At 37.8% G+C, this 22,667-nt stretch overlaps 1 protein-coding gene across 1 annotated transcript in view; it reads left to right on the plus strand.

Moving 5' to 3' along the window:
- Positions 1-400: 400 nt before the first annotated feature.
- Positions 401-22,667, plus strand: part of SUGT1 (SGT1 homolog, MIS12 kinetochore complex assembly cochaperone) — a 28,944-nt gene continuing 6,677 nt past the window's right edge. The window contains exons 1-10 of the mRNA XM_027650008.1: positions 401-494; positions 573-618; positions 4,047-4,137; positions 4,833-4,902; positions 5,239-5,309; positions 9,610-9,663; positions 11,265-11,281; positions 12,329-12,363; positions 12,945-13,041; positions 14,053-14,160. Of these exons, the coding sequence (XP_027505809.1) occupies positions 448-494; positions 573-618; positions 4,047-4,137; positions 4,833-4,902; positions 5,239-5,309; positions 9,610-9,663; positions 11,265-11,281; positions 12,329-12,363; positions 12,945-13,041; positions 14,053-14,160 (636 nt within the window). The 5' untranslated portion in view covers positions 401-447. The remainder of the gene's footprint in view (positions 495-572; positions 619-4,046; positions 4,138-4,832; positions 4,903-5,238; positions 5,310-9,609; positions 9,664-11,264; positions 11,282-12,328; positions 12,364-12,944; positions 13,042-14,052; positions 14,161-22,667) is intronic.

Here is a 22,667-nt window from a genome sequence, read left to right on the forward strand (position 1 = left end):
ACTGGGTGCTGGAACAGCCTCCCCAGGGAAGTGGTCACAGCACCAAGCCTGACAAGAGTTCAAGAAGCGTTTGGATGATACTCTCAGGCACATGGTGTGACTCATGGGGATGGTCCTGTGCAGGGCCAGGAGCTGGGCTCGATCATCCTTGGCGGGTCCTTTCCCACGCAGCATGTTCTGCGATTCTGTCATCGCTCCGGCAAGGAAGGAGCCGCCGAGCGCCGCCAAGGCAGGAAGGGGCGGGCGGCAAGGGCTGAGGGAGAGGCCTCTCCTCCCGGCGCTCCCGTCGCTCCGTGCCCTGGCGGGGGCGGTGCTCGGGGCGGTGCTCCGGGCGGGGCTGCGGGGCCGCTTCCTCCTCCCGTCCCGGCAGCCCCCGCGCGGCGCGGCCTTGGCGGTTCCGTGCGACGAGGGCGCCGCGGCGGCTCCAGAAGTTTCCCGGGGGCGACAATGGAGGAGGAGGAGGCGGGAGCGGGGTCGGGAGCGGCCCCTCGGCGGTGAGCACCCACCCCACCCCAGCCGGCCTCCCCCGCGGCCCCGCCGAGCCCGCTCACGGCGTTGTGTTTCCTTGGCAGGTTCTCGGACCGGGACGTCGACCGGGACCCGGGGGCGGCGGCGCAGGTGAGGGCCGGGCCGGGCCGGGGGGGCTCCCTGAGAGCCTGGCTCAGGGGAGGTCTGGCTGCGGGGGTGCCCAGCGCCGTCCTGTCACGGTACCTCTGTGGCAGAGAAGGAGGCGGGGGGGAAGGCAAGACAAACCAACTTTCTCTTCCGTGTAGGTAGGTGGTAGCTCACATAACTACATCAATTGCGATTTGTGGTTTAAAAAGCCCCAAGCTTATTGGAGAAATGTATTCTGTCTTAGTTTTTATTCTGCCCTGGTCTGGTTTTTTGCCTTTCCCTACGTTTAGCGGGGACCAGGACTGATTTTCATTTCATCTCGGCATAAAAAAATAAATTTTTTGCGGTGAGAACGATCACTCACCAGAACAGCCTCCCCACGAACGTGATGGAGTCCACATCACTGGAGGTTTTCGACACACCAATGGACAGGCTGCTGGATACCCTTCTCTAGGCTGCCTTTCCCATGAAGGGTTAGACGAGATGGTCCTTTGAGATCCCTTACAAGATGATCTGTTCTATGATTTTGCCCGTTAACATGTTTTAATGTGCTTTCTAGGGTTATTTTTACTTAAAGCAGATGGTTAATGGGAAGACGGAACTGGAGGGTGGATAAATATTTCTATTTAACTGCTTGGAAGGGGAGAGGATGTAAATGGTTAGTTTTGCTTGAATAGAGTAGGTAATAGGACTCTAAGATGATACTAAATTATCTTTCCACAAAGAAAATGGTATGCTAAACTTTTCAGTTCTTTGGGGTTTACCCTGTAACTTCTAAAAGTTTTTCAAAAGATAAATTACATCTAAAAAAATGGGCTTGGAATCACCAAATATATATGGCATAATAAAACTAATTCAAGACCTAAAAAAAAAAAAAAAAAAAAAAGTTTTATATGGTGTGGTGAAAAATACCCGCCAAAACAAGCAAATCAAAAACCCCTGACATCAAAAGGTCTTCAGAAGTATTAAAGAATATTGACAGAATATGCATTTGTATTGTTTCCTGTATTAACATAGTTGTTTTGTTTTTCAGTTCTTTGTACATTCAGTGCTTCAGAACATTATGTAACACATTGTGTAGGCATTATTTAATATCTGTCAGTGTCTTCTAAAATTTTTATACCAGTGTCTTCTAAAATTCCAGTGCCTTATTTAAAACTCCTGAATTGAGTAGGCAGGTGGTGCTTGGTAGTCTCTGAGATGGTAAGTCGCATAGTTCAGTGTAGCATTTTGCTGACTTACAAGCTTGGATCTACAGGTGGTATACCATGCTTACATGGTCTTAGGTGAGGTCTTCTAATTCATGTCCTTAATATTTCTAATCTGGGAGACGATTCTGTATAAGTGCTGCTGTGTAATGCTTCCCTACCTTGCTAGACTTGTGTCCAGTTGGCCTGGCATTTCTGCACTGTCTCTAGGATTTTTGATTCCTTTAGTTCCTGGAGAGCATCTCTTGGTTTTCTGCACCTGGATCTGATGCAAGTGCAGGATCATCATCCTTTTTTTAGTACTATCTGAATGATAAAGCTTTGAACTCATCAATGACTTTTTTTTCATTGTAAGTTGAAAATGTAGATTGCTGTGTGGAGTCAGAAAGAGTCTTTAATTCATATAAACTCTTTATCATTTAGCATGAAGGGACTTGAAAGTTCCCAATGTGTTTAGAAATAATTTGCAATTTGATGACACGGTAAGGGCCTTTAGAGTCAAAATATGCAGAAAACACATACTTGAGTGTGAGGACAAAGTCTAAGCTTGTTGCTGATGTCCATAATCTGGACTTTCTGGTGCTTGTCAAGTATTATTTGGCTTCTCAAATAGGTTATAGGAGTTATTCTGTGCATGTGTCTGAGTGAGATGAGGTGACTTACTGATAAAAAGCCAACAAAGAGACTAGTTTCACACTGTTGAAGATGCTTGGCTTTGGTTTGCTTTGCTTTTCTGGATCTAGTTCAACAGGAGAATCCATTCATGTGTTGCTGGCTCTAATCAATGCTTCTGTCATCAACAAAAACCACAGGGAATAATGTCCGGAGGGAGAGGTGATCTGTCATAGAAGTGACTCTGCTTGTAAACGTGCCTGCAATGCTCAGTGTCAGACTCAGACCCTGCTTGGTTTTGAGTGTCAAAAATGTTTCACCTCTCAGCATAATATGAACTAATTTTAATATGTGAGTTTCCTCATGTCCCTGCCATGTGAAATAGCTATAGCCATGAGTATTTCTGTAACGACAACTGCTGTTGAATGACTCTAAATCTTAGGAGGGCATCAGTTACAATTGTCTTCTGCCTGCCACTTTCTTCAGACACCCCTCCAAGGATTTAGATTTATGTGCTGCATCTATGTATAGGTTTGTGTATCTTACACTGGTAAGAACTCATGCTAGGGCTAAAAGAAGCTGTTCTGGCCACTTAACTCCTAGTTGGCATGAACAGTTTATGTGACATCTGTTATACAGAAAAAAATACTGATCTGAACTAGAATTAAGGCAAGTCCTCCTTCTCTTCTTTTTTCTCTGGCTTGGTGGGACAGAGTTTTGGCAGCTGTGCTGTATGAATATTTATGCAGGTTTAAAGCTTGTATCTTAGCTACATTCATGCTTGCTAGATTCCAAGTAGTACTCTGAGTAGAAGTCAACTTAGCAAACAAAGTTACTGTACTGTAGCAATGTACTGTAGTGGCTTTGGAAGACTTACTGTCTTCTAGCAAAGAGGAAGAACTTCTCTGAGCAATAAGGAGAGAATTGGAGGTGGTCTTTCCAGGTGTGTGCTGTCACTGTGATGTTACTCTATGTGCAAAAGCCATGAACTTTTCTCATAGAGAGCAAAGTGTAATTGTTTCAATTCATGTATCCAGTGATTTCTCCTAGCAAGGGACTACTTTATGCTTATTTCCCTTGTGCAACAATATATCCTCTCAGGCCTGTGCTCCCTCAGTCTTTTGTTCTCCTGCTTTTATGCTCAGCATTTGAAACAATCTCTTATGCTCAATAATGTGTTATGTGGTATTTCACTGGGTTACAGTGCTTTGAGCACGTTATCCCCACACAAGCGTTTTGACGTAGTGTGTTGACTTCCAAATTCCTAATACTGCACTGCTCTCTCAAATCCAGTGGACCTGTTGAGAATTGTAGGAAGGTCTTTGGAATACAAAGGGTCATCTATGTGTGAGATTTCACGTTTAAAGCATTTGAAAGTCCTGTTTCCTTCTCAATAAGAAACAGGCTGCTTGAATTTGATGTAATTGGCAGGTTGCTTGTACTTCAAGCTCTGATGTTTAAGCTTAGTGGCTGAGAACTAAGCAACATGTAAACAAATGCCAGTTAGGATGTTATCATCTGAAATGTCTCATAGTTGACAGAGTTTGGTATTTTTTTTTATGGGGACTTCTGAGGTACCACTTAATTTTTTATTGCCATGTGTGTTTACAGGAACTGACAACAGTTTTGGAAAAGAATCCAGATGATGCTGAATGTTACTGTCAACGAGCTTATGCTCATATTCTTCTACAGAAATATGCTGGTAACATCTTCAGACAACACTAAGAATCCTCTTACCAAGTGTATTATAACACATTCTTTACAGAAGATGTCTTCAATCTGAAGCCAAATACAGTAATGAAAGAAAGTGTTATCTGTAACTTAATATGATGCTTTTACAGTTAGTACATAATTTTGTAGTTTTCTTTGATTTGTTTCAGCAAAACTTTCAATTAATTGGGTATACAGGGTCCCAGCTTTCTGTTTGATTTCAGCATACTATTATCTTGGCAGCTTTTTTTAAGTAAACTTTTTAGGCAGTTTTCAAGATTTGTGTTGTAAGTGTCTTCCATCATTATGTTCTTGGTAGAGAATGAATCCTGTCATGGTAGGAAAGTGTTAAGTGAATAATGCCTTATAAAAAGATTAGCTGAATAAGATTTGCTCTGTTTTTTCTTTCCAGTAAAAACCAGACAAACAGATTCACAGTCTGGATCTAAGTAGAGGATTTCACTAAATGAAAGTCATGCTACATCTTACATAAGAGCTCTGCAACTGCATTAAGGGTTCATCCATAGCAGTTGTGACTAGATTTAATTCAAATGGTGTGATTTGTGTACAATCCAAGAAAGCTAACATAGTACAACCTGAAAAAAATTCACTGCTAAAAGACTGACAATTTGCTGCTTTTTATAACATTATTATTATATTTCTCAACATTAAACTGACTTTCAACAGATGCAGTTGCAGATGCAAAGAAGAGCCTAGAACTCAACCCAAATAATGCTGTAGCGTTCCTTAGAAAAGGGTATGTATCATTTTTTGTGCTTTGTGAATATTGTGATAATCTGTAGGTCAATACTAGTGTTTGGATTATGGTTCTGTACAAGCTTTTTGCAACACTGTGAATGAATAAACTTACTGCCCTGCTGCTTGCAGCCCATCTGTAATAAAGCAGTGGTTATGCAAAGCCATTTAATTTGAAGTGGTTGTCTAAACACCTTCACCATTTCAAAACCACACCTCTTGGGTGATTTAAATTCTTACATGTGTCATTTTAACCAATACAGCACGCCATATATAGAACGTGTATTAGACTGAAAAGTAATTACCACTTTCTTATGTTTTTCTTTATTCTTGTCAGGTTAGGTGAATATCATATGAAAAACTATGCATCTGCTTTAGAGTCTTTCAGAGAGGGACAGAGGTTGGACAGTAAGTATTAAAATTTCTTGTGTGTACAGTACTCCTTTGTTTATGAGAAAAAAATGGGTAATGTGTTAGATTAAAGTGAAGAGTAAGGATTTTCTTTTTTAAAGGCTAATGAATTAGATGCCTGACTTTAGATATCTGACCTTTGGGAACATTTATGCAGTCACTGCATTGAAGTGTTAAACTGTTTAAAGATGTATATCAAAGTTCTTAGCAATTAGTGTATGATTTCTTTCTTTCTTTATAAAATGGGGAGTGCTTTCCTACTTCTTGGAGGTCTTGCAGAAAAATGGTGGCAACAGTGTAATATTAAGTGTCATAGTAAAGCTTCTGAACAGAGCAGGCTCCTTATATATACCTGAAATTTCTTAAACAATTTGATATAACAGTCTTTAGAAAGAATGGTGGCTGCTCAAACTGGCAAAATGGATTTTTACCTCACATTACATACCTCTTAATAACAGAAGCGTATTGATTATATCTCTTTTTTTCTTAAAGTATTGGCTCCCCAGCTGGACTTGGGCCCTTTTTAGTTTGGGAACAATTAGAGCTTTTTTAAAACCTGACTTTATAAGCAGGAAAGGAGTAGTTTAAAACAGAAAGCTTTGGTAGAAGACATGGGAAAGCACAAAACAAAGCAATTGCAAGATGGTTGTGGCTCTCTTCTCTTTCCTCCTATCTCCCACTGTAAATAAAACCCTCATTCCATTCCTTCTCTTCCAAACAGCAAGAGAAAATGGTAAAAAAAAAAAGGCACCTTGAAAGGTTACACAGAGTGAAGCACTAATCTGATAAGCCTTGTCATGGTCTCAAATCTTCTAGTGTGTTGTCTGATCTGTAATAGTGGCTTAGCAAAAAGTTAATTACTTTGCCTCTCCCATATACGTGATCTTGATCCTCTGATTTAAAAGTGGAGTTTCATGGAAGTGTAAGTTAATTTGTGCTTGATGCCAAGTGATCATTCTCCCTACTATTTATGCTTGCTTAGCCTCTTTCAATGCATTAAGTCTGCTGAAACCTACTATTTTTGGAGTATTTTCCCACTGGATAAATGTGTCGAAATGGCCCAATGAAAGGTCTAAGTGCCAGCAGAAGTGCAGTGGCAGAGCACTGTTGGGGCAGTGGGAGTGGTGGTGGAAAGGGAATGTGGTGGAATTGCAGCAAGTCTTAGCTGTCAGTTTAGGCTGCCCTGAAATAGGAATTAGAAATAAGAAATTTCATTAAGTTCTTTCTGTTTTGGTGGTGTGGATAACTAGATAGTCTCCACTAGTTTGTTCAGTAGAGAGACAAGTTTCTTTGCAGTCAAGCTCTCTATTTAGTATCTTTCCATGAAGGAAGTAATTCCTTCCAGTGACTTACGTAGCTTTCCTTACTTGGTAGGTGACTTTTCATACACCTCCGAACTCATCACTGGTGGATTTTGTTGAATGACTACTCTTTATTTTTTCATAGTCTTGCCTCACCCTAGGCAACCAATATGAATTTGAGTTTTTTATGTGCATAGATAACCTCACATCCTACTTACGTTATAGGGCACAACAGCACACAGAACTGCAGGTGTCTTTTTACCTGATAAGTCAGTGAATACCAAGATCCTCTTGGCTAATCCAGAATCTCTGAAATACAGCACAGTATTCTACTGTGTTAAATTGCTTGACCTCTACCTGTTTTCATTTATTTTGCCATTCTTTTGCTGCTTCCTCAGTTGAAATGTTTTTGAAGCTTCTTATCAGTTCCTGATTGCTTTCACATCTGAAGATAGTTTCTGCTGTGCTTCCTGTATTGCATTACAAAATTCTGTGAGATGAGGAGTCTTCTGAAGGCCTTTTTAAAATTACAGACTTAGTTGATTCTCTTCCATATATTGCCTAATTTGCTGGCAAGTTTGTCAGCAACAGAATTTGCCTTTGTGGAATGTTTGATGGATGCCAGGTGAAAATGGTTGTGACCTTAGACATTTTGGCAACACAATTAACTTCCAGCTAGTGCAGAATGAACAAAGGACAGAGGGAAAATTTACTGCGTATTGAAAGCAGTTGATGAAGAGAGAAGACTTTAGCTGTTACTGTCTTGGGAAGAATTGCTGTGTTGGGGCATTCTTAGCTGGCAAGTCTGGTTTCTTTGCCACACAAGGAGCAGAAGTACACTGGTAGACATTTCTGTTTCTTGCTGATGTAGGGACTGTTTTAAATCTTAGTCTGGAATGCTAACAATGAAGAGCTTTCTACTTGTGTAGGACTGACAAGCCCAGAGTATCACAACAAGCTTCCCATTACCCACCTACAGGGATATCGAAATAGGACCTGATATGATGAGTGGTGGATGTGCAATGTTCCTTTATTTTATAAAATAACATTAGAAAGCAGTATTCCTTTCCCTCAATTATGCAACTAGATGCATGTGGATTTTTGGAGTTCATACTGCCTTAGATAGAAGGGGTGTAATCTGTTGCTCCTTAATATGTTGTGTGGATTTAGGACAATTATACTCAAATTCTCTGTTGTTTTTTTTTTTTTTTTTGCTCTGACCACCTTGTGAATTTAGTAAAGGTGGAATGGGTCAACTTTTTAAAGAAACTTCTTAGTAGGTACTTTTCTTGTTTTCTGAGAATTAGTAGATTTTCAGTAAGTGAAGACGCAATTAGGTTTTCTGGGCTAGAACTATTAATAGAAATTACTGGTAAGTTCTTTGGGAGGGTAATGCATTTATAAAGAAAAAAAATTCATTTCCGTCAAATTACAAAATGTGCCAGGATGCAGGGGAAGAGGCAGTGGCTGGTGAGTAGGATCCTCTTCAGAAAATAGGGAAGATATGGTGGACTTTTGTTTTTAAGTTTGTGTCATATAGTGATCTTAGGCCATAGTTAAAAAGAGAATTCCTCACCTGCTGCTGAAAGAGGCCAGACCAGTGGAAACTTGACTAGGTTTCTCTTTGCTTAGGCTCCTGAACCTACTTAATTTCGCTTTTGATTAATAAGCTTTGTTCCCCCCTGCAAAACTTGGAAGTCTTTTTAAGTTATGGGTGCTAAATTTTGAAAATATTGATCAATTTAGGTTGCAGGGGAGCTCTGGAGCTCATAGAATTCCATGCTCTGGCCAAAAGCAGTATTAACTTGGAACTTGCATGTGTTTGCTTGGGTCCTGCTACCATTGTTTTCCAAATATCTCCAAGACTGAAGATTCCACAGTCTCTTTGGGCAACCTGCTTCAGTGTTTCACCACTCTTTTAGTAAAAAAAACTTTTAAGATGTCTGGTGGGATGGCAGAAGTAAAGGGAGGAGGAAATGGCTTGCGGAGTGGGGTAGCAATTTTATGACCTCAGGTGCATCTCAAAATTTATGTACATTTTTATATTTGAAGGAGTTGGGGTGCATACTTTGCATAAATGCAGTGGAGTCAGATTTGGTGTTACATCCATGTCTGCTGGGAACTCTTTTGTTGACCTTCTTCAAGTCCTTTGCTGAATAGTTGCGGCATGAACTCCCTCAGTGTGAATTCTCTCTGTTGTAAAAAGAGAGGGAGTTAAGCTATTCTTAGTGGTTGGTCAGTAATGTTGCCACTTTTTTTACTTTCTTGACTGTGAAAGATTTTTCTAGGAGTTTTGATGAAGTAAGATGGTTGCTCTGTTGTTACACTGCTACCTTTTTAGCTGCTTTCCATTGAATTCATTTCTGTCTGGGGAGTGTGCTTCCTAGAATATCAAGGTCTTCCTAAGCTTCTGGGATTTTGATTCATAGGGTAGAATTGGCACCTGTGTATTTCTTAAAACTTTCTGAGACTTTATTTGTGTTTGTTTGTATGAAACCATCTGGAGAAAATACTTGGTGTTTGTGAAAACTAGCGGAACTTTGGGTTGTCCCCAGAACAGACTATCTCTTCTGACGTTTCTCTAGAGAGGAAGTGTGTGACTGTTTGAAAAAACAGTTTGAAGAAAAATGGAAAAATGTGTAAAAACTGTACTTCTTGCTTTCTAAGCAGTTACACAGGGTTGAACAGGCTGGAAAGCAATAGCGTATGTGGGTCAGTTATTTAGACAAAATCTAGTGTCCTACAAATTAATTTGAATTTAATTAAATATAATTAAATAGTGGAGCTGTGCAAAAATACTTTATTTAAACTCTGTCACTGAAGTGGCAGAGGTTACAAGAAGATAATAGGAAATACTACTTTTTTTAGTAAATTGATGCAATTTGGTGCAAGTTTGGGATGGATTTGTTCCAGTTGGCAATTGACAAGAACTTTTCTTCATGCAGTACATGGAGTGCTTGAAGAGTTTTAACGTTACTGTGTTTGATCTCTTCTAGATGTAGATGATACCTTTACTATTTGGATTAAAAGATGTGAGGAAACATTAAACGGTAAGAAAAAACACATTTACTTCATAAGGGATTTGATTTGCCCTGTGCTTTGAAGCTGTGTTATGTTTTTCAAAGATTCACCAGTTTCCTCTTACTTAAAATAATGTTTTTTTAAAAAAATCCCACTCAGAGCACTTGTGTACTTCAGATTCAGAGGAACATTAATATTAGGTTTTTAGCGTAATAATTAACTGTGACAGGGGAGTACCTATTTAGAGTTCAGACAATCATAATTAATTTTAACTTACATTCATACACAACTGCTAACTAATTTTAACTGTAGAAGCATGTGTCAGCTTGCTATCTAAAAACAGACATAAAAATAAATTTTCAAGTCTTACAGAATATCAAGTTGGAAAGAGGTAGAAATTTGGTGTCTTATCTGTGGTAGTCACTGAGTGTGAGTATAGTTTCCTTTCATACCATCTTTCAGACAGACACCCCTGACAACTCATCCACGGTGCTTAAACTGTGGATTTTAATCAGATAGAACACAGTGACCGATGTAGTTTTTCCCTCTGCCTGTTGTGACTTTGCCTTCTCTTTGTGGTGCACACTGGAGAACAGGACAGTAAAACAAGTTCATGTCAACCTGTTCACTAGAAACCAAATAAAGCAGAACCCTTTTGTGTTGCATAGGAATGAACAGATTTCTGCTTTGTGAGATATTTTTGCCAAGTTTAATTTTATTTGGAGAAATTAGTTAAGTGATTGGCATGCAGAGTCTTACTTGTAAAGAGTTATCTTGGGTGACAGCTTTCTCTGCCCTCTCAAGGACGTTATCCTGAATATTCAGTCTTGTCTTTTTTGAGCCATTTTCTTAATTCTCTGATACACTAGCAAAACAAAACCAAACCACCAACAAAACAACAACTGATTTTTTTTCATTACAGCTTAATATTCCTTTTTTTTTGATCTTTCTCTCATTTTGGCAGCGTGCATTATAAACAAGCAAAGAAAGTTTGTTTCTTTTCAAACATTTAATCTGAAGTTTAAATTTTTAAATTTCAAAAATTTAAAATTTAAATTTTTAGGAAAAAATATTTAGAAGAAGGGCTACTGAGCTATAGTTTAGATGCAAGTATTACAATATATATTTTAGGTCATACAAGTGAATTTCTCTGCCAAATTTTCATCTCATTCCTCAGTGAAGTTTGCCTAGCACGACATACAAATTTGATGAGAACTTTGTGCTCACCCTATAGATGGATGGATGATAAGCCTAGTGCAGACTCCCAGAAAGTGATTTTTTTTTTTTTTAAAACTCGTGTTTGCTGTGATGTTGCTTTGATTAAAAAAGGTCTGTATTGGCTTCTGGTAAGCGAGGAAAAGTAATGGAAATTTTGTTCATTCAATTAATCAGAACGTGCTTTATGTTAGAGTTGTTCCTTTACACAAGTTGCTGATTGAAGTCTGGTTAAAAAGTAGAGTGTCATAAAAACACAGTACTAGAGGTAGAACTGACGTGTTTTTAAGTCTTCTACCGTTGCGACTGGAGTAAAGGCAGGATGTTTGGGGTAACTGATAAAAGCTACAATAAGATTATGCCTCGTAAGTTCAATATGTCTCTTTCTAAAAGTGCAACTCTTTTCTTTCTGCAGCATCACAGACAGATTTGGTAAGATGTTTTCCTTAATATGTTTATTATCTCGATTTCCTTGTTAAGCTAAAGCATACTTTTGTGCTTCAGTGGTTTTCCAGGCATTAAAAATAATCTTTTTTTATTGTATGCAATTCTAAATATTTAATTTTTCTTCTAAACATGAGTGCTTTTATTTGAGACCCAGGTTGCAAAATTTGAACCCTGAAAACCCTTAGAAATGGCATACAAATCTGGCAATTACTGTATGTTTATTGAGTTAAATTTTAACTTTCTGGCTTTCCATCTGAGACCTAATTTACAAATTAACCAGCTCATGGTGTCGGTACTAACTTGATTGAGATTGTTAGAAAATAACTTTATTTTTCTCGAAGCTTGCAAGTGGGTTGTGCAGGCTTTTCTTCTGCTATAATGTGCTCAGCTTTCGGGGGTTTCTTTATTGGAAGTATTCATAAGGAATGTTAACACTGACCTCTCCTTTTGTTTTTTCTTGAGACAAAAAAAGAAAGGCAATTTGCATTGGATGTTCTTCTCCCTCTTTAATAGTTACTTATATTTTTTATATTTGAAGAATAGGGTGGAGGAGAAAGTGTACAGAAAACATGGTGATTGTATGTAACGACAAATCTCAGAGTTAAAAGGTTTTTATGTTTAAAGGTTGGACCTTGAGCTTTTAGACCTATTTCAGGTTTCCTTCATGATTTATAGATTAACAACCTAGTCACTGTATGTTTTTCAGGTATACATCTTATCTAGGAAGAAGGGAGTTAAAGATGAACTTAAGTGTTATTTATAAAAAGACTGACCAATATATTCTGAGTTACAGATTGACATATTTAATGTAAATTGAAACTTTTTTAATCTGGCATAAATGGCTAGGAGAGCAGTGAAGAACTTCACCTGTAAGTTAATGGTATTACAAAAATCAAGACAAGGGGAGCAGTTGAAATCAAGAAAAGGGGAGTAGTTGATATGAAAATTATTTGTGTCTTTGAAAAGTACTTGATGGTATATTTTCACTTACACTGATGTAACTTTCTTTCCAACTGAATATGCTTCAAGTAGAATATGCAGCAGCAACCTCTGCCACCAAAGATCAAGTAAGTTGACTTCAACTTTACCATGAGATTTAAAATAATTGGCATATAACTGCTCTTTGGCTTGGGGATTGGAGAAGCAAGATAATGACTGTAGAAATTTTTTGGGGGTAACTTTAAAAACGTGGCAGTCTAAGTGAAGTCTTTCTCAGTGTCATCACTTTTGTTCAGACTGAATGGTACTTTCAGGAGGGTTAAACCTCACTGGATAGAGGGCAGTAGCATAAGCATTCTGGCTTCTGTTTCTGATTCTCATGCTGAGCTTAATTCAAAACTCCCATTGTGCCTAGTGTAGGTAACGTTTTTAAGATCCTGAACTAAAAGGTGTATTTAATTTATAGAAGCCAAACATTGGCTAAGAAAGTGATCTAATTTTGATAATGCTGCTTGATTTAAAAATTATTTGTTCTTTAACTAATTATCTTGTCAATTTTACAACTGCTTTTTCAAGGAAGGGGAAGAAATCTTCCTTTATATGTCTTCTCTCACACGTTAACAACCTACATGAGGTACTGCTGCAGGTTTTGCTATTCATCTGTTTAGCTCTTTGCAGTCAGTTTTTCCCTTTTTTTTCTTTTTTTTAGATATGACTGGTACCAAACAGAATCTCAAGTAATTGTGACTATAATGGTCAAGAATGCGCAGAAGGATGATGTCAGTGTGCAGTTTTCGGAGAAAGAGGTGATTTGTGTTGGTTATTGATACTCATCCCTGAATTGCCTAAGATGTAGTACTTAAACCACTGAACATTATGTGCTGTAGTAGCATGAAAAGAATGGTACGGTACGGATGGTCTTCTCTCTGAGCTTGTTTTGTGTACAAACTGTGTTAGTGCATGTGCCCCATCAAGTGAACCTGGATCAATGTCACAGCAGTGTCCATAGGACTGATACACAAGCAGTAGTGTGCTGTGCATGCTGTAGAGGGAACATCTGGTTTTCAGCTGCCTCTGTGTTGGGGGGGATAGGGGAAAAAGTGGTCTGGACTTTAATGTTAGAGTACACATGCATCTGGAGTGGCAACAGACAGACGAGGTATTCTAAAAATAGGTATAAATGAGAAATATCTTGCTTTAGGACAATTATAGAAAAAGAATGAACATTGGTCAGTGGGATTTTTTTGCTTTTGGCATCACTGAAATTGTTCATAGCAGCAAAATATGTGTTTTAAGGAAGCGCAGTAATCTCTTCAATGAAATACCATATGTTGTACCAATGAAGTTCATGTTTAATTTAGCTGAGAATATTGAAGAGTTAGGTTCTTAAGTAAGTTGATACTTCATGAACTGCTAGAAATAGTTAGTTGCTATTATCTGCTTTAGGTTGTTAAAATTGTGTGAGCACTTGCCATGTAGTTTACATATATTAGAAGAGAAGTTGCAGATTGTTTTCATGTTCCACTATTAACATATTGATACTTCACTTGCTGAATAATTGTTTCCCCGAAGAGCGCAAATCAAGCTGACAAGGTAACAGGGGTTTTAAATACTTATGGCAAGAAGTGAAATTTCCTGTTCATTTTCTAGTATATTTTAGAAACAACGTGTCAAATAATGCAGCAATTTAATGACATCACCTGAAATTATATTAATTTAATCACTTGATGATAATTTTGGTGCCACATGACAGTCCTTTACTTGAAAATGGAACTACTGCCAAAGATGACCTGATATGGTTTTTTGACTTTTAACAGGTGAATGCATCAGTGAGACTTCCATCAGGTGAAAGCTTCAACTTAAAGCTTGATCTTCTTCATTCTATAGTGCCAGAGCAAAGTACATTTAAAGTGCTTTCAACAAAGGTAAGCTTCTTAAAGTGAAATTATCTCTTTGACTGTTCTGATTTTGAAATAGTTTCTGCTCCATCTCTCTGTAATAGTCATAATATCTTGCTTTTCATATAGGAATGCTTTTTCTTTCTTCAAGGTGCCTTTCAGATAGTGGGAGGCTTTCTAAACTTGTGCAAATATCAGAAATAGTAATATGATGGTGCTTATTGAAGTGCAAATGATGGGGTTATGCTGAGGATTCTTTCACTTGTTGCTGTAGAAAGAAGACTGTGATCTTCATGATTAAAATAGAGGTATTAGGAAAGTATGAATGTCTTTTTGCAAAACTTTCAGGATACAGTATTGCCTTGTGAACCATTGTTACCTTTTTGTGCCCAAGAAATAAAAGTCAGACTTTGAAAATTTCAGTGTTGAAATAGTTCTTTACGCTTTTATGACTTCTTCCTGGTGAAGGTTAACCATGAGATGAACTGCTCATGGCTTTTCAAGAGAGTGCATTCCATGCTGTTGGTGGAAATAGTACATGCTTGGAGACGCTTGAAACTTGCATGGTATGAGGGAATGCTTCTGTCTCAGCATCCTGTTTGTTCTGTATTACTGGTATAGAAAAATCAGAAACAGTCAGTGGTCTGGCACAGCATTTATTCTTGGCATAACCGATAGGCAGATATGTCCTTTATCCACTGACCCAAACCTCAATCCCTGGTACTGGAATGTGATGTTGATTCTTCCCCGGTGTTTCAGTAGTGGTTCTGCAGAGCTTATGGAAATTCTCTTGTGTACTCGTGTTCCATTTTACCTGTTTCATTCTCAGAAAGGTACCTGTGATAGTTCTTGCATCATTTCAGGGACAAGGGACTTGAAGATGGCATGAGAGGATTATCTCAGAAAGTTGGTCTTGTTTTTCCAGTCCTTGCACTAAGGAAACCAGGCAGGTTGTGCGATTGAACCATGTGCACTCTTATGCTGTGGGGAGTAAGTGAAGTTCTCAAAGTATGCAGAAAATCTGCCAGTCCATTAGTATTTATATAAATTTGAGTGGAATGAGCACGAACCTTGTCAAGAAGGGTAGCTGTGAGGTCCTGTTTGCCTTATGTTCTTACCCAGCTTGTGTTACACTTTTCCTTTTGTCTTGAAGTTTACTGTTACTTTCTTAGGAAGCATCTACATGCTGCTGAGCACTGTGAAATTCGTTTTGTCTTTCTACACTGCCATCTCTAACCTGGGTTTATCTCTGAAATAATCTCTAGTAGTCTAGAGCCTGGTTTAGGTTGATGTTCCAAAAGTAGGCTGAAAGCCTTAGTTATGTTCAGGCAGTGTCTGAATTGTAAATATTTTGCATTTACTTTTCAAATTTTCCTAAATGTTTGTGAGAGAATATTTTTGATAGGATAAGAGGGAACACAGAGGGTGATCTAACTACAGAAGTCAGTGCTTCAACATGTTCTTATTTTTGCAGAAAGAGTAGTATAAGGCCATCCGTGAAGGTGTAGTGAAGGAATACAGTTTAAATGATGCCCCAGCTGGTTCCTGTTCTGACCACCAGATGGAGTCTGGCTGAAGAAAAAAAAATTAAAAGCAGGTCTATGTTAAGCATGCAAAGACTTCTTTACAGGTTTAGAATATTTTACCTTGAAAAATATTAAGCACTTTAGGAATGGTGCAGCCTTGGTATTTAAATGATAGAAATTCAGATTTCTTTTCTTAGGTTTTGTGTATGTGCTTCGTTTTTATGAGCAGTATGAGAAACATGCAGTTATTTGAATAAACTATCTAATTGATCAGAACATCTCAAACCCTTCACAAATTATTTTTTTAGTGTTTACATGAAGTCCTTTCGTAAGGACTTTGAAAGAGAGACATAATCTCATCATCTTCCCAATTATATGAACTTTTTACTACACACTATTAAAGACATTGAATTTTCATGGGATAGAAGCAGATCTATTCCTGTGGATAAATAATTTCAGGTAAGAATAACTGCATTTGTTCCCAGTGCTTTATTTTGTGCTGCTGCTTTGAATGTGTGAGCCATGTTGCCACTAGCATTATGTAGTCTTCACTGGGCAACATAGTCTGACCTTTTTTTTTTTTTTCAATTATATCAGGAAATACATGAGGAAACAGTGGAATGTATGAGCAGGTTATGTGGTGGATAGTTTGGGTTTCCCATGAACTTTGTAAAACTAATAAATTTAATGGATAAAGGATGAAACAACAGAAGTGGCAGATAGAACAATCCTGTGTATTTTGGAACTAAGAGAAGCAATAGAGGCCTTCCTTGATACTGCTTGAACTTGATCATCACTTGACAAATGCAAAGGCATAAAGGTAAAGATGCAAATTCAGGAGGAGAAAATAGCCTGACCTGTATTTGCAGAACTACAAATTCTAAAGTAACTACAAAGAGCAGAGAGAACTTCAAGACTCTGGGATTGGTTCTTTCAGGGAGCGTTGACAGTGGTGAAAAATGCAGTTGATTGCATAAGAATTGTTTCTGTTCCATCAGTGAAATTAAAATTATACCTTTCAGTCAATCCATGCTGTGTCTCGCTCTGAGATGCAAAGTCTGTTTGGAAAAGAACAGAACTAGCAAGTGGTACAGAGGTAGCATAAATAGATGTTTTGAGCTGTTTGAATGATTTCTGTTTGAGCAGAAGTAAATTAGTATTTATCATCTGAAGACTTTGACTTCAAGCTGTGAGTTAGAAGAGGAAAAATATTTGATGCCAACTCAAGAACAGCGTAATATGTGGGCAAAGTCCACTTAGGACAAAAAAAAATCTTAAATCTCTTTCTTCATGCATTCTCTAGTGTTGTATATTCTCCAATTGGCAACAGTTTTAGAGATGATACAGGCTGCCTCTAATGGTGACTGTATGTGTTACTGCCATACTTGAGGCCATTTTTATTTTACCTAATTCAAAAGTTTATCTGCTGTTCAGTAGATAACACTGCCTGGAAGTTCAGCTTTGAGATAATTATGGCTCCCACTCGCATTTAGTTTGCAAGTTACTTAGAATTACCTGGTGTTGTTCAGCATGTAATTCTGATAATCTAAAGCCTCAGGTTAGTGTTTGTGTGAGAAAATGCTGAATACCACTGTATTGAGCCATTTTCTTGAGGGTATTGGTGTATCTGCATAGCACATTGTGCATGTACAGCACAGTAGATAGATCATAACTAAATCAATTGATGTTATTGGTTGTACTCCTTATCTGTCAAAGGTGTCTGACTATAGTAATCTGATCAAGTAAAAAATAACAACTCCTCCAAAAAGCAGCATATAGATTTGAAAATTTTGTCTTAAAAATGGAAGGTGACCTCGTGTTTGTATGTAGCATGGCTTTGTATACCATAGATAGGATTTTGTGTGTTTTGGTGGTCACCTTCAGTTGTGTGTCTGGTGTTGGGTGACGTGGGAGAAAAACTACCACGCTGAAAACTGCTTGTTGCATTCAGCATTTAATAGGAGGAAGATGCTTTTAGTGGTGCTACTTGGTTTTTTACTTCTTTCCAGGAGAGGGAGCCAAAATATAAAGGCTGGACCAAGTTTGCTCTTTGGAAGTTGTGTATGTGCAGTTATCCTGTAGCAAAGTGTATGTACTGTCATCATTCTTCCTTCATAAAGGGAAAAAAGGCATAAAAACTTTAAATGAGTGACTAATATGTTTAAGACAAAACTAGCTGATCTGTGTCTGTCCAGAAAATTTGTCAGAAAAGTGGAAATGCACAAACAGTGTAAGGATTTCTAAGTTCTCTTTCTTTTCCTTCTTCTGTTCAGTCTATCAGTCCACGTATTTGGGATTCCAGGGGAATACTCTGCAATGTTCTCTTGAAAACTTGTGTAATATGAGCAGTTTCCCCAGGTCTTCTGATGTGTTTTAGGTGATGCCTGGGGTTTTCTTCTCCTTAGACCTAAAGGGGAAAGTAAGGATGAGTATGTACTTATAGCACATTTGTTTATGAGCTTGAAGGAAACTTGAGCTGGTGCTTTCTCTATTTCTCCCCATCTACAAATAGCCTAGGGTCAATTACTGTGAGTTCTCAGTTTTTAGTGGTTTGGGCTTTGTGCAAGCAATGACTTGCAGCAATTTAGAGCCATTTGAAAAAGTCATAAAAGGGGTTGCTTTACCTTAGAACTGTCCTTTAATTAGAGATCAAAGTTGTGCTGCAAACAGGGGAGGTGTTAGAAATCCTCAGCCTCTTTTACAGTTGACATTTGTTGCTTAATAGAGATGTCCGAGCTGGAAGCACAGCTTCATGCCAAGAATATGGTTGTGTGCATCAGTGGAATGTTGTTTTTTAACTCAAACCAATATTTTGCTTTGCAAACTCTGAAATATCCTGTGAAGCTAACTGGAACTGATGCTAGTTGCTGAACGTAAAGAAAAAGACAAAGAGTGGAACTATTTCACACGCTCCTGGTCTGTCATCAGAGTCTCTGTTCAGAGGCCGGTGTACACAAATAGATAAGCAGAGGAACAGATTTATTTTAACTGAAGTTTGTTCTTGCTGTTGCAGTCCAATCCTTAAAAGATAGTTTCTTGTTTTGGATATTTTCATTAAATTGCTTGCAGGGACTTGAATGCGTACATTTGTTGCTCTTGTGTACTTGTTTTCTCTGTGAGGCTTTCACGCAGATTGATATCTCCCGTTCTTGCACATTTTCTGTAAATTGTGAACTGATAGTTAATATGAGTTAGGCACTTTTCTGAAATATCTTGCATCTTTTAGGCAGGTGTAGTTGGAGCAGTTTCCTGGATAGACCATAAGAAAACCTCCCCAATGATTGCTATGATATTTACTTGGCTCAAAATAACTTTGATTTTTTTTTTTCCCTTATGTATGAATTCAGATGGATGTGAGGCAAATATAAGCTTCCTAATACTCTGAGAACTGTATTTTAAACAAGCATAGAAGTCAGTGCCCGTGCTTTATTTAAATGCATAAAACTATGCATAAGGGGTTTTATCTGTCTTGAGAAAAGATGGATTTAAGAACTGTTGGGATAGTGATGGTTTACATTAGGGATGCAGTGACATATGGCTTTAGAATACCTAAATGATCTGTATTGCTTCTTCTCTGAAATTCAAAAATGTAGTAAGTGTCGGCAGTATATTACCAGTAGGAGGAAACTTGAACCTTTTTTGCCTCAGTGCTCTATAGTACATGCCTGGCAAAGAAAATGAAGGGCACATGATAAATCCCTTCTGTTGCAGTATACTCCCTATAGAATAAATTTCTTAATTATCGTTTATGCGCGATAACACTGTAGAGTTCATTTCATCCTAATATGTTTAGTTTCAAGTTATGGACCAAAGATCTTGGAATTATACTATAAGCGATATATAAAAGGTTTTTGAATAACTATGATACCAAAACTGTAAGTGCATGTGCTCTTAGCACTAAGTTTGAATAGGTCATACATTTTTAGAAGACTGTGCTATTTTGTCCTACAAAATTCGTGAGATGACCGTAAAAAAGGACAGCTCTAAACATTTAAAATTTACAACTTGGCCAAGGCAGTCAGTAGTTCAGTAAATAATGAAGTAGTTGATTATAAACCCTGAATTCTTATTTTCACGTCTTTGATATAGCAGAACATCAGAATTGAAAAGGGTATTTTTGATGGATCTCAAAATCAGCAACTGAACTGCTACTTAAGCTTTGCCAGTTCTGATTTCCTTCATCCATCTGATCAGAGCTTGACAGAAATTTGTCAAGTCCCATAGCATGGACTGTAAAATATATTAAAAAAAGTAGAAATTAGAAAAAAAATCTTGCAGTTTATCAGTGTACACCACAATCCCCTTTTAGGGAGGAAGATAAAAATTCTTTCCGTTTTAATGTATCTCAGTTAAACTGACGATGTCTGTCCCAGAATGTGAGTTCAAGTGAAATCTAGTTCACTGGAGGTTTAAACTTTACAGAAACCTAGAAAATTAATGTTGGCTAATTAGTGTTGTGTTGATCTTTAGCAAAAGATAAATGGAGAAATTATTTCTTTAAATGCTCCAATCATGTTAAGTAAGGGGTTTTTGTGGTTTTTTACTGTCAATGAAATGGTTCACGATAGCTTTTGAGAGTAACTCTGTGACATCTTTTCTGATAGCTAGCACTTGGATTAAGCTGCAAACATCTGTATCTAAATCTCTGATAGGCTTTAAAAAATTGAATACTTTTATGACTAGAAAACTGAGTAGAAATTTACCTGTGTCTCTTCCCTGTGGGTGGAATTTCTTCTAGACAAGATCCCCCATTTGACCCTCTTCTCAGAGGGTTAGGTTTCTCTCAAGACAGTATTTCAAACAAGTAGTGCATGAATTACTCTCAAAATTCCATGTTTCTTTTCCTCTTTACTTTGCTGTCTTTGAACCCCAAATACAAGGGACTTAAAAATTAAAAGAGAAAATTTATTATATCTGCACTGGAAGTTTTTACAGGCTTGGAGTACTGTGTCCAGTTTTAGGCTTCCCAGTGCAAGAAAGGCACTAGTGCAGTGGAGCAAGTCCTAGCAGAGGGCTACCAGGATGCTCAGTTGGCTTCACAGCATGAGCTACAAGGAGAAGTTGAGGAATTAGGCTTGTCCTTAAGTGGCATGCAAAGCATTTAATTTGCAGTTAAATTTTTCTGTATTTTATTCTAAAGTTGGCACGAGGCACACAGGCATACGTTTTATGAAATATAAATGTTAAATCAAAGTAGTTGGCAAAGTGTTGATGTATTTCTCTTGCTCAAATGAATTTTTTTCAAAGGGGAGAAAAAGCTAACAGTACTTGTGTGCTAGATATGACACAAATGTCCGTACTGATGTGTTACTTTTCTGTGTGGCAGCTATTAGTATCTGTTTTAAAACATTCATTAAAATGTATTTATTGCCATTTGTGAACATAATTGGGACTCGCAAAGTTGTTCTCCCTTGGATCAAATAAAGCTCTCAAGTTGAAGAAATATGTGCCTTCAGAAGCAGAGTTTCATAGCTTTATATTTTTGGAAAATGTGGTTGTATAATGGTATGAATTTAATGATTTCCCTAGTTTTGCTCTTGCCTGCCACTTGGCCTAATGAGTAACTTCAATTGAAGTGGATGGAATAGATGGGGTAGAAGTTTAATCACGTCAGAAATACGTTCTGTCTCAGTACTTCAGCTGTCTATACTTGTAACTTGGTAGGGTTGAAATGCTTTAGATTTAAGAAATCTGCATCTTACACTGGGAATTAGTTTGTATCGTTTGCTTTTCTTTAGGGATGTTTGTCATGTGGTACTGGCTTAGGAACAGTTTCAGAGAGGAAAATGGAAGAGCTAGCAGATTAAAAAAGGAGAAGGGGAATTACTGCAGCAGCAAAAGTAAAGTTCTTTCATATTTTCTTTTTTTTATGCATGGGCACAATACTCTGGGGAATAGCCAAAGGTCTTTATAAGGGCTCTTTGAGGTGTACTGTATTCTGACTAGAAAAAACTCCGTGTTTAGTAGCTCACATCAAGCGTTATGTTGCATTAGAGGTCATATTTGCTGTGGATGAAATAGTCTGTACTTGAGATACTGAAAGATACTGATGGAAAGCCTGAAGTGTAAGGGCAAGAGAGGATAGTGAAAGAAGAAACAGAGAAACTGAAGAGGTATAGGGCCGAGTATTTCAGTATCAAGCATTTGCTTTTTTTTAAACGCAACCAGGGATGTGCTAATAATCAGAGTGTTAAAATTAGAGCCTCCTCAACTTAGATACGCAACCCAAGTGATAATAGGGTTTCCTCAGGTTGAGAAGGGTTTACATAAGTAGAGGAGAGACAGGTTGTTTTAAATTAATACTCACTTTTTGCTTGTAACTAATTAGTGCCTTTGTAAAGTAGCTAATTAACTTAAATGTTTGACTCATGAGATCCAAATCCATTGGGGGAAGAAACCCTGCTAGTGCTGCCACTTGTGGAACTGCTTGATTGTCTTATATATAGATATACAAATTTCTTTTACTTCCTTAAGCTAATGGCAGAGCATTAAATTTATGTGTAGGTGCTAAAAATTAAACTTTTAGGTTGTAATTTCCAAAGTGATTTTAAAAAAGTCCAGTGGAGGCAGATTTGGTGAGTTCTTGTGTTTTATTGAAGAATAATTATTGGCACAGTTTGAATGCTTCTTCTGCACAGTTTAACAGAAATCTCTGCATCCTTACAGATTGTGATATTAAACTCTGGAATACAACCCTTCTTTAGGGGCAGTAGGTTGGGCATCAAGATCTAACACAATATTTTAATTTTATTTGGTTATTTTTGGTTCTACAACTTTATTTTAAAAACACATACTCTGATACTTGATTTGTGACTTGTAAAGTGGCTAAAAACATTGAAAATCCAACGGATTCAGGGAGTGGGAAGTCAAACATATGGGGATGTTGGACTTACAAATTTACTGAAACCCTCCCCTGCCTTGAAGGGCATTCCATACCTCATGTCTTAAACTTTTTGTTGTTCTCAGTACAAGTTAGTTGTGGAAATTAAGTATTTAAACTTGCGTAGA

This window comes from Corapipo altera, unplaced genomic scaffold (genome assembly GCF_003945725.1).
Source record: "Corapipo altera isolate COAL_440 unplaced genomic scaffold, ASM394572v1 0, whole genome shotgun sequence".
Lineage (NCBI taxonomy): Eukaryota > Metazoa > Chordata > Aves > Passeriformes > Pipridae > Corapipo > Corapipo altera.